This window comes from Vulpes vulpes, chromosome 3 (genome assembly GCF_048418805.1).
Source record: "Vulpes vulpes isolate BD-2025 chromosome 3, VulVul3, whole genome shotgun sequence".
Classification (NCBI taxonomy): domain Eukaryota; kingdom Metazoa; phylum Chordata; class Mammalia; order Carnivora; family Canidae; genus Vulpes; species Vulpes vulpes.
Genome location: NC_132782.1, coordinates 100,954,967 through 100,967,407, shown reverse-complemented (window position 1 = coordinate 100,967,407; position 12,441 = coordinate 100,954,967). Strand labels below are relative to the sequence as shown.

Genomic DNA, 12,441 nt, shown 5'->3' with positions numbered 1-12,441 from the left:
CAGCATAATAGAATGTTGGAACTCATGAAACTCAATCCATCCATCCATCCATCCATCCATCCATCTTCCCATCCATCTGAAAATCCAACTACCGACCCATCCTTTCATCTCTTTTATCTCATCAGTCCATCTGTCTTTCCATCCCCCAGTCCAGGTATCCAACCCTCCTTTCATTCATCCATTCTCCCATCCATCCACTATCCACCCTTTCTTTTTTCCCATCCAGCTGCTTGTCTGGTTCATCCCTTTCTCTCCTCCTTCAGCCATCCAAAATTTTTTGAGCTCTTCCCACATGTCAGGCATTGTATTAATTGTACAGATGAAGAAAAATTAAAGACTCAAGATAGGAAATGGTCTGCTTAAGATCAGACTAGTGGAAGAAGAGCCAGACCCAGAGCTTGCCCTGGTTTTTTGTCCCTAGAAACCCATTATCATGTCAGTGAGCCCACGGCTCCACACACAGGAGTACGGAGATGGCTGATTAATGACTATCATTCTTAGATCCCTTTACAGTTTACAAAGAGATTCATGTACATTATCCAACTTAATATTTATTTAAACGACCCAGTGAGATGGATACTGTTGCTATCTCAATTTTTCAGATGGAGAAATTGAGGCTTATGGAGGTTAAGTATCTTCCCCAAGGCCATGTCATTTGTAAGCAGTAGAATGAGAACTAGTTTCCAGGCAGTTTGATTCCAGAACCCTCAATCATTTTATCAAACTCTCTCTCCTGTTGTGCTAAGTCTGAAACTCTCCAGCCTCAACATCATTCCCTCCACTGGCCCCTTCAAAACCTCTATTTTTATAATGTGGTTTTTGAGAATGTAAGTTGTCTTCTAAATGCAGCTGTCACTTGATAGCAAAAGTAATTTATTTTAGCTACTGTACTTAGAGGAGACAGTGGTTTCTCCACTGAGCTGAAGAGGTCTCAGAGATCCTGGCTACTTTCACGATAATATCTTTTGCTGTCATGGGAGAAGCTACATACAGATGGAATGTAATCTGTTCCATTTCATGAAAAGTCATGTTTGAATTGGTTTGCTATAAAGTAGACACTTTAAATATAACAGTCTTTCCAGAGCTGATTTATAAAGATTCAAGGTGCATTTGAAATGAGCTGGCAAAAAAACCCTCAGGGCGTGCCCAATACCCCCTCAGATCAGAATGCGTGATTGGTGCCCGCTGTTCCCACCACCAGGAGCATGGCATCTCCATCCTGCGATGGAGCATCTGGAAAGGCAGGTGACTTCCTCAGGGCTGTGTGTGCATAGAGGATCCAGGTCAGTAGTTATCCCACGAGGTCTCGGTCAAATCCCCAGTTCGAATGGGGCTATGGAGAGAGCATCATTTACCTGCCTCATCTTAAGAGACATCTGAGTGTTTATTTTCCCTCTTGATCTAACATCCTAGTTCTAAATGCTCTTTGTTTACCCTCACAGGGTTTTATGAATAGTATCCAGAATTCAGGGGAAAAAAATCGAGGCTCTGTATCAAACAAACATAGATGCCTCGTTAAGGAAATGGGGAGTGAAGGGGTTACACTGTACCTGAACCTTGGCTCACATCGGTCTGAAGAAGTTGCTTGGCTCGAATGACATCCACATTCAGTCTCCCAGCACTTGGGAGATAATTCAGTGACAGAAGCAGCTCACCCAGCTCCACTTCATTCTGCAGAGCAAAGAAATGATCAGAAAGTTGCTTTTTTCTTGTATTCCTTTTTGTACCTATCATGCAGTAAAGTGATTCTTGCAGCTCACAAATGGGCTTCTGTGGGTGGATCAGTTGACAGTGAGCGATTCTTCCTTTGACTTCTTTTAGCCTCTGTCCCCAATTATTCCCTCTATCCCAGAAAGTTCTTGTAGCACCTGAGTGGCTCAATCAGTTAAGCATCTAACTCTGGATTTTAGCTCAGGTCATCATGACCTCAGGGTCGTGAGATCGAGCCCCACGTCAGGCTCTGCAATTCAGCGTGGAGTCTGCTCCAGGTTCTCCTTCTCCCTCTGCCCCTCCCCCTACTTGTGCTCTCTCTCTCTCTCTCTCTCTCTCTAATGAATAAATAAAATCTTAAAAAAAAAGAAAATTCTTTCTGTTCTTAGGATGCTGAACAGCAGCAACAACATACTAACAGCAAGGTATCAATAATAATAAATGCTAAATGTCAAGTTCCGAGCCTAAGCACTTTATACGTGATAACCAGTTCAATCTTCATAATAAATCTGTAAGATGTTAGTATTACTCTTATTTAATAGGAGAAAGTGAGGATCAGAACAATGAAATGACATATCCAAGACTACACAGAAAGTGGTAGCACCGGCATTTAGACCCGGGGAGGCTGATTCCAGATAATCTGACTGCGATGCTATTTTGCCTCCCACCAGGATCACTGGGAGCAGGATACCCTACAGAGCAAGTATGTGGGTGAGAAATCTGTTCTCAACCTCCAGTCCACAGTAGACCCCATGCTTCTAGTCTCACTGCTGCAACACTCAGCCCATGACACTGCTTGTTAAAAAACATGCAATCCCTTGATGTCGATACTACCACACTGGTGGGAAATAAATCCAGAGCATGGTGCCTTCCACACTTCCAAAAGTACCTAGAAAAGAGGAGGCCTCCACTTCTCTGTCCCACTTTTTCAAAAATGTTTATTGTAAAAACTTGCAACCATATACCAGTTACACAGGCCAGCATAAGGAATCTCCATAGACCCACCACCTAGTGGTAACATGATCAGAATACTTCCTTTGCTAAAGGATGTTTCATTGCGTCTTACTCTGTATTTATCTTGGTCCATATAATAAAATACCATAGACTAGTAGCTTATAAACAGAAATTTCTTTCTCACACTTCTGGAGGCTGAGAGTCCAAGATCAGGGCACTAGCATGGTTAGGTGCGGTCACAGACTTCTCGTTGTGTCCTTGCTTAGTGGAAGGGACTAGAGAGTGCTGTAGGGCCTCGTATGTAAGGCACTAACCCCATTCATGGGGATTTCAGCTTCATGACACAATCACCTCCCAAAGGCCCTATCTTGCAACACCATCACATTGGAAGTTAGGACTCCAACATGTAAACTTTGGAGGAGACACAAACATTCAGATCACAGCACATCTATACATTGACTTGCAAAAAATTTTAGCTGAATATTTTAAACCACATCCCAGACATGATGTCACTTTACCTGTATATCCTTCAGAGAGTATCTTTAAAAGATAAGGACATTAAAACAAATATTTATAGTATGGGAAATTTCTGATCATTCAAAAGAAGGCAGAAAAGTACAAGGAAACTCCTCATATCCACCACTACTCAGATTCAACAATTATCGTCTCGTAGCCAATCTTGATTTACCTATACCCTCATTCAATGCCTCATATCATTCTGAAGTAATTCCCAGATATCATATTATTTCTCAATATTTTAGTATATATCTCTAAAAATGATTGATCTCTTTATCCATCTAACCATCCACCAGCTATTCATTCTCCAACCACCCATCCACCATCCATTCATTGATCCTTCCTTCCACCATGCATCCATTATCCATCTACCCATCCATCCATCCATCCATCCATCCATCTACTCACCCATAATCTCTGTCCATCCCTTTTGGTTATCAGTGATTCCAGCAAATTTATGCCAAGTGGCAGCTCTAGAACATAGCTTGGCACATGGGAGATACTCAATAAACACGTGTTGATTAGACTCCTAGTCAAACCAAAAGATTTCTGTACTAAGTGACAAGTCCTTAGACAAGAAAGAATCTTACACATTAACTCAGAGGTTGCAACTTGTCAGCCTGTAGATGTGTTTTATTTGGCCCACATCAAGCTTAAACATAACTAATTGATAATTATGATAAAATTCAAGAATCAAGATACCTCACACTTTCAAAAAAAAAAAATCTGGATTTCCTGCCTTTCTTAAAAAATTGGAAGGTCCAGCATGGCTGGACCCACATTCCCACCTGGCAACATGTGGCCACAGTGCGGTGTCCCCCTAGATGGGACCTGCCTCCATTTCATGAGGTCCTCATCCTTCACTGCTTTACACATGAGTTTGTAGGTTTGTCAAGACAGAATGGTCAACTCAGTATCCTGAGTAATCAAGGAATTTCAGAGCCCCTGTACACAGTGGCTAGGAGTCCCCCCCCCCCTTATTTTTTAAGATTTTATTTATATTTGAGAGAGAGACAGAGAGTGCAATCATGTGTGCATGAGTGGGAAGAGGGAGAAGCAGGCTCCCCACTGAGCAAGAAGCCCAATGCAGGGCTCAATCCCAGGACCTGAGACAGAGGCAGATGCTTAACTGACTGAGCCACCCAAGCACCCCTCCCTCTTGTTCTTAAAGGCCTGGAAGATGTAGTCCTCAGGACCTGATTCTGTAGACGTATTTATCCTGAGACAAGAAATGCTGAGAATTCTGCTGGCTCCCAGGCCAAGGAGAAGCCATTCATATCCCTGTGGACTTAGAGCGAAGCCTTCCCTGCTTTTACAAGTAACCAGCTGCTCAACTCATGACATAGCTTTATAGGTAAGGATCATAACTTGTAATTTAGTCTGCTGAGTTGGTGAAATATGGATTCAAATCTAGTGTCATCATGGGTGGTTCATTTAGAGAGGGAGAGAGGGTTGCAACTGAGGAACAAAACAATATGGTAGGAAATTAGGGGGTTTGGGGTTCTCAAATGGGGACAGTTTTGCCACCACCACCAGCACCGATGTCTAAAGACATTCCGGATTGTCACTCCTGAGGTGAGGGATGCTCCTGGGATCTAGTGTGTAGAGGCCAGGGATGCTGTTCAACACCCTGCAACGCACAAGACAGCTCCTCAGCCCCCCAAACAAAGGATGATCCAGCCCAAAATGGCAACAGCGCTCAGATTGAGAGACATGGGACAGAAGAGAGGAAGGAGGACAGATGTTTCTTTTACAATAGCAAAAAAAGTACATATCCGTTGACTCAATATTTCCATTTCTAGGAACTTACTCCACTGACGTACCTCACTGTGCGTCACCTTGCATGCACAAGGACAAATGCACTATCGTGACCTTGACAGATTAACTGTGGGCCATGGTATGTAAGGAGTGGGGAGCAAGATAGTCCCTGCCTTCATGGAACATATACTTTGGGTGAGGGGGTCGGAGACAGAGAGTAAACAGACTAAAGGAGACACAAGTGAGGTGATTTCAGATCATGCTGAGTACTAGGGAGAAAAATCCAGCAGGATACGGAGATGAAGGGCCCTTCTGGGGTGAGGGAAATACTCTGTATCTTGATTATGGTGGTGATGACATGGGTGCATTTGCCAAAAATCAACTATTTAAAATGTACATATTTATTGTATGCAAATTACACCTTGATAAAGTTGATTAAATTGGGGAGGATCCAAAGTAAACCAAATAGGACAGAATATTTATCAGCACTTGTCAGATCTGGGAGATGTGTACCTGGGTGTTTACTATTTTATGTTGGAAATGCTTCATTTAAAAACATAAAATAAGTATTAAAAAAGCAAGCACGACAACCTAGGCAGGGTAACAGAATGGGGACTGATGAGGCGCACGTGGGGGCCACCAGGTCAGCCACGGTGGTCAGGCAAGGACTCAGAGGTGAGGTTGGAAGAAGGGCTGAAGGAAGTGAGATGGGCAGGGGGACACACGAACATGGGGGTGGGAAGAGGGAGAAATCCAGGAACACAGCGAAGGCAGTATGGCTGGAATGTGCTAAGAGGTGGGTTCTGGAAAGGTCCATGAGAGCAAGAGAAAGCTACCAAGAGGGGCAGACCTGTGGGAGCATGCCCACTCCCAGCTTTATAGGAAATGGTAAAAGGAGTGAGGCTGGCTACCAGGCTCTCACTGCCTAAGGGAGCCCTCAAGCTCCTGTTCAGAGTGGAGAGAGAAGCTCTATTCCTCCCCCCCAGGGGAGGGGGGCATTGACCAAGCTTCACCAAGGCAGATGCCTGGTGTCATCTTCTATCTTCCCCTTTCTAAGAAGATTGTTTTTCATCTCAAAAAAGGGAAAGCTCTTTTATTCTTTCTTCCCTTTGAAGGATACAAGCTGCTGCTCTCTCCAGCCCTTCCTCACCCCCAACACAAGCCTAACAAGGTTTTCAGGAAGTATTTTTCCAAGAGAGGTCATCCCACCGACCCAGCCATTCTTTCTCTCTGCCTGGCCTTGGGGGTGATCAGTTTGTAAGACAGCTGTCTGGAATTCAGGGGACAGTTGGTAGAAACAAAAAAGAGGGCTAACCTAGCAACATGCAAGGGTTTGCTGATTTATTCAACATTTATTCTACTGTTACTCAGTCCTAGACACCAGGACATCATGATCATAATAATTATGGAAGACTTTTATCTCAAAATCACCCTAGGCTGGGGATTGACTCGGGCATGCTAAGGCTGAATCTCATTTCTTCCCCTCAAGAGCTCTAGAGGTTCCCCATTTTACAGATGAAAGAATTCAGGCTCAGAGAAGCCAAGTGACAGCTGGAGATCACATTCTTTTTTCTTTTTTTAAAAGATTTTATTGATCCACGAGAGACACAAAGAAAGAGACATAGGCAGAGGGAAAAGCAGGCTCCCTGGGGAAAGCCCGATGCAGACCTTGATCCCAGGACCCCGGGATCACGACCTGGGCTGAAGGCAGATGCTCAACCACTGAGCCACCCAGATGCCCCTGGAGATCACATTCTAAGAAAGGACAGGTGGCAAGTGCAGCCCATGCTTTAACTCTTATACCATGTCGCCAGTAACAAAAGCATCATGACACCAACAATTCAGTCTTTTGGTGGGGAGCAGGGAAGATTATATATATATATATATATATAAATCAAATCCCCAGTGGTCTCATACTCATAAGGTCAACTATAAAAACACAACAACAAACAAAATAACAGGTGCCTTGTGGAGAAGGCTGAAGACTGTGCCCTGATGGTGGGAATGTAAGATGGCCCCACCACTGTGCTACGCGGGCTGATGGCTGTTCCTCAAAAGGTTCACCCTAGAGTTACCATGTGGACCCAGTGATTCCTCTCCTTGATACTTCTGTTCTCCCAAGAGAAGACAAAAACGTGTAGGTGAATGTTCACAGTTGTAACTGTTCACAGCAGCCGGAAGGTGGAAATGGACCGATAGCCACCGATGGATGAACGGATGAACAAGATGGAGCCTATCCATACAATGGAATGTTATGGAAAGGAATGATGTACTGGTACACGCTACAGTATGTGTAGCTGAACCTCGTTAACATTATAGTAGGAGAAAGAAGCCAGACGCAAAATCATGTACACTATGATTCTACTTCTGAGCTATCCAGAACAGGCCAATCCATAAAGATAGAAAACAGATCAGTGGTTGTCAGGATCTGGTAGGAGCTTGGCTGAGGGGTGGGGGGCAGATATGGGGGGTGACTATTTAGTGGCCATGGGGTCTCTTTTGGAGTGATAAAAATATTCTAGAACTAGAGAGAGAGGGGGATATTTACACAACATCGAGGATGTACTAAATGCCACTGAACTAACTGTATGCTCTAAAATGGTTACATTGACATGATGTGAATTTTGTCTCCAATAAAGCAAATTATGGGCCCTGGGTATTAACGAGCCACACAAACCTGACCTAGTGCAAGACAGAGTGAAGCACAACCCTGTTCTCAGGAGGGGCATGGTCAGGGAAGGCTTCACGGAGGAGGCATTTAAGTCTTTAAAAAGAAGTAGGATGTGTTAACTAATCATATCGTGGTAATCACTTCAATATATATATGTGTATGAAATTATGACATTGTATACTTGCAACCTACATTATAAGTCAACTATATCTTAATAAAACTAGGGGAAAAAAAGATATGTAGGATTTTGTCCAGCACATATTTTAGGGAAGGACACTCTACATAGATGGAACAGAATGAGAGAACCTTTACCGCAGTCCCATTACCCTTTGCTGTTCTGGTCCTGAGGTTCTTGATTTCATAACATAAAGTCCCAAGTAAGCAAGCAAAGGCAGTTAATAATTTGGATTTCTAAAATAAGACAGTGAGCTCCTCCTTACAAATAGCATTACCCTCACTCATTTGCAGTCTTGGTTTTTGTAAGTTCCTTTGTTTTTTAAATGGGAAAAAGAATGCTAGTTCACCCTTAGGCAGAACAGGTGTGCGTTCTGGATGCCCTCAACCTCCGTTTCAAATTAAAAAAGAGAAATAGGGGCCTCCTGGGTGGCTCAGTTGATTAAGCCTTTGGCTCAGGTCATGGTCTCAGGGTCCTGGGATCAAGCCCTGAGATGGGCTTGCTGCCAGCAAGAGTCTGCTTCTCCCTTTGTTCCTCCCCACCTCGTGCTCATGCATGCATTCTCTCTTTCTGTCAAATAAATAAATAAAATATTTAAGAGAGAGAGAGAGAGAGAGAGACATGCCTGGGTGGCTCAGTGGCTGAGCGTTTGAATTTGGCTTAGGGCATGATCCCAGAGTCTTGGGATCCACATCAGGCTCTCTGCAGGGAGCCTGCTTCTCCCTCTGCCTATGTCTCTGCCCCTTTTTCTGTCTCTCTCATGAATAAATAAATAAAATCTTAAAAAGAGAGAGAGGGATACATTTTTGGGCAATAATTTAGTATTTGATATTTAGAAGTAGCAGTGAAGTCATCACTGTGGAGAAGTTAAGCCACTATAGTCATCCTGAATGACATATGACGAGAGTTTCCCTAATTTTCAGGCTTAGGATCTCAAGATCATATCTTAACCCAGCCTAGGAGAAAATGGAAGGTTGTCACTAAACTCAGGGCCTTTGTCCCAGAAGGTGTGACACATCTAAACAACAACATCCACTCAGACATCGAAACTGCTCTGAGGGCAAACATGTCCCTGGAGGATTCCTGAATATGGCATCTTCTTTGTCCTTCGTCCCTAGAAACAGCTGATGCTAAATTTAAGAGCTGACCAGAGGCCAGATGGTTAAGGAGCTTAGATTATGGGAACAGAAAAAGTAAGACCATCTAGTTCAGTAGCTCTCCAATCTGTACTTCCTCCCTCAAAAGAATCATGGAATTTATGGTGATCTTTGTGGACACTCATTAAGTATTGGCCCTTTATCACCCTGGGGCAATTTTTCCCTTGCCCACACCTCCAGGGACATTTGGGAATGGCTGGAGACATTTTTTTGTTGTCACAAGCGGGGAGGGGGTTGCTGCTGACATGACACCTAGTGGGTAGAGGCCAGGGATGCTGTTAAAAATCCTACAAAGTGCACAATGCTCCCACCCGCTCAACAGAATGATCTGGCCCAAAATATCAGTTGCACTGAGGCTGAGAAATCTCAACTGAGATTCTTTTCTTATCCATGATTTTAGCCTGAACAAATGTTGATAGCAACCAAAGACTTCGAATTTTGCTCCAACAGATATGAGGGAAAGTCCATTCACTAGCTCAGCTGAGCTTGTCTTGGATCTTCCACTGACCAAAAGAGGCCTAAGAGCAAGCTACAACTCCATCCTCTCGCTTCCTCCCGGGTCTTTCTTGTTGGCTGCAGGCAGAAACCCCGGAGCACCCGATACAAAACCCCTCCCAGAAAGTGGGCTCAGCCTCCCCAGAAAGAATGGATTGCTTATTCTGGGAGAATCTCCAACTCTATGAAGTCTCCCTTCTCCCGCCCAAATTTAGTCAGATAAGGTTGGCATGTCAGAGCAAGAATAATTTGGTCCCACACTCTAGGTTTATAAAAGAAAACTGAACCAGGACATTCTCTCACTTCCCTATGTAACACTCTCCATCCACCACTCTTAGAATGAAATCCAACATCCTCATCTAGAGGTGTCTGGCTGGCTCAGTCAGAAGAGCATGGGACTCTTGATCTTGCGGTTGAGAGCTGAAGCCCCAAATTAAGTGTAGAGATTACTTAAATAAATAAACTAAAAAAAAAAAAAAAGTCCTTAGTCTCATCTACAAGATTTATCAGCCTTGGCACTATTTGGAGCTAGATCATTCTGTGTTATGGGTGCAGTCCTGCACGCCCTAGGATGTTAATGGCATCCCTGGTCTTTACCCTCTCGATGCCAGTAGCATACCATCCCCCATTGTGACAGCCAAGAATGTCTCTATACTTTGCCAAATGTCCTCTGAGGGCAACCCCCCCCTACTGAGAACCATTGGTTTACCAGGATCTAAATAATTTGACCTCAGCCTCCATCTCCGACCTCATCCACCAGCCCCATCTGCCTTCTTTCTATTCCTTGGAAACACAAGACCATCCCTGCTGCGGGGGCTTGCATCTGCTATTCCCTCAGCCTGGGAATGTCAACTCAAACGTCACCTCCTCAGCTATGCTTTCCAAGACTACCCAACTGAAAATAGACCCCTGCCTACCTCACTTTTGATTGCTTGTCTTTATCACCTATTTTATTTCTTTCAAGGCACTTTGTCCTTATGTGATGTTTGCTAGCTCTCCATGAAAGCAAGGACAGTATCCATCTTTCCACCACTATGTTCACAGCATGTGAAGCAACTGCAATCCTAATGACCACGAGAACAGGCTATGCAGCCCCTACATGGAGGCTTGCCGCCACTACAGCATGCTCCGGAGAGGGGTCACCCCTGTGTCTGTGGCCTGCCTCATCCAACCTCGAGAGAACTGAAGCCGTGTTGGGAGAAAAAAAACTAGGTAACAGGTGCCATTTCTACCTTTTCCCTTTTTAACGCAATGTCACAAACAAACAGGCCCGGTTTCCTTTTTTAAGAGCCTGATGAGCTTAATTTGGTTGAACCACGTGGGGTGGGCTTGGGAGAACCGAAATAGACCATCTGTAAATTACTCAAATGCATCCAGAAACAACCCTGCAAGCCCCCGGCAGCCGGCTTGTACAAATGCTGCTCTGCTCTCTACCCAGACAAAAATTCTCTCTCCCTGCAGCCTTTGAAAACAGCTAAGTTCTAATCAATAAAAAGGAAGTCAGAGAAAACCATTTGGGACAAAAGACACTTTCTGAGGAAAACAACAGCCTGGCTCTCCTCCCGATACACGTCCTTTGATAAAGGTGCTTCGAAACGGCACTCCGGCTCTCACTCACCTGGTAGAGGGTTTCAGATGTGTGCACACAACTTTTAACGAGGCCCAAACAAGGCTGCTCTGTGCTTGCCTGTCTTTGTTCTCATGGGCTGGGAGAAGCCTTTTGTCTCTTAATTTACTGCACAAACAACATTGAAATAGGAAGGGATTTTTTTAAAAAGCAAAATCCAACGATAATCCCAGTACTTTTTACACATTGCATCAAAGGCTTTCTATTCTCCACTGCCCTCACCCTGTCATCCTTTGGGATTCTTCTCCAGTCCTTGTCAATACACAAAAACAGTATTTGTATAACTGCATCGACAACACAGGCAAATTCTGAACCACTTCCCAAACTTAAATAAATAGACATGTGCATTTCTCACATTATCACCTAGACATCACGAGTGACTTATTCATTCATTCATTCATTCATTCATTCATTCATTCATTCATTCATTCTTCCCTAGGTTCTATGTCCAACATGGAGTTTGAACTCATGACCCTGAGATCAAGAGTGGCATGTTTTACAGACTGAGCCTGCCTGGCGCCCCATAAGTTTCATTTTTAATGTCCACACAGAATATTCCATTAGGCTGAAACACACTGTAATTTATTTTAAGCATTTTTCTATTGCTAGGTACTTAGGTTATTTTTAATGACCTAAAATTGGGCATTTTGACATTTTTCTTCTTTTCTTCTTTTAGATTACTTTAGATTCCTTTTAATAAAACCCACTGGTGGGATTACTGGGTCAAAGACTAGATCAAAATATATCAAAAACATCGGATATTTTTCTGCTGCTGAACATGAACTGCCAGACCAGCCAAAAGGGCTGCACTAGCTTGATGGCAAGCAGCAGAAGGATAGGAAGGACACAAGTCTCCCTGCCAAGTCACTAGGACTGAATATTAACATTTTGACACACAGGCATGGGATCAGTGGGGCTGCTAAAATATTTTTCGCTTATATTTCTTTGAATGAATATCTAGTCATGTATCAATTTAACTGCATTTCCTTGCTTGCACAGAAATGTTGACATTCTGTTTTTCTGGGTGAGTTTAATGCCCTTCTATATGTCTGTGGCACAACTGACAATATACATTTCAGACTGGACTGTATCTGCCAGTTACTGTCAGGCTTTCTAATTATTCCTGTCCACTGGATATCTTATTTTGGATTTAGTTTATTTCCCTGGCTGTTTTCATGTTCATTGGCTCTTTATACTTTCTCTGTTATGAAAACCCTGTTCGATTCTTTGTACTCATTTTTCCCTCCCTCCCTCCCTCTCTCTCTCTCTCTTTCTTTCTTTTCTTTCTTCTTTCAGATTTGTTATTTATTATATTTATTCATGAGAGACACAGAGAGAGAGAGGCAGAGACACAGGCAGAGGGAGAAGCAGGCTCCAT

At 43.5% G+C, this 12,441-nt stretch overlaps 1 protein-coding gene across 13 annotated transcripts in view; it reads right to left on the bottom strand.

Moving 5' to 3' along the window:
- SYT17 (synaptotagmin 17) overlaps positions 1-12,441 on the bottom strand; it is a 102,476-nt gene that overhangs the window by 56,595 nt on the left and 33,440 nt on the right. For all 13 annotated transcript variants that reach the window (XM_072753760.1, XM_072753761.1, XM_072753757.1 and 10 more), the window contains one exon: positions 1,551-1,671. In XM_072753760.1, coding sequence (XP_072609861.1) covers positions 1,551-1,671 — 121 coding nt within the window. The remainder of the gene's footprint in view (positions 1-1,550; positions 1,672-12,441) is intronic.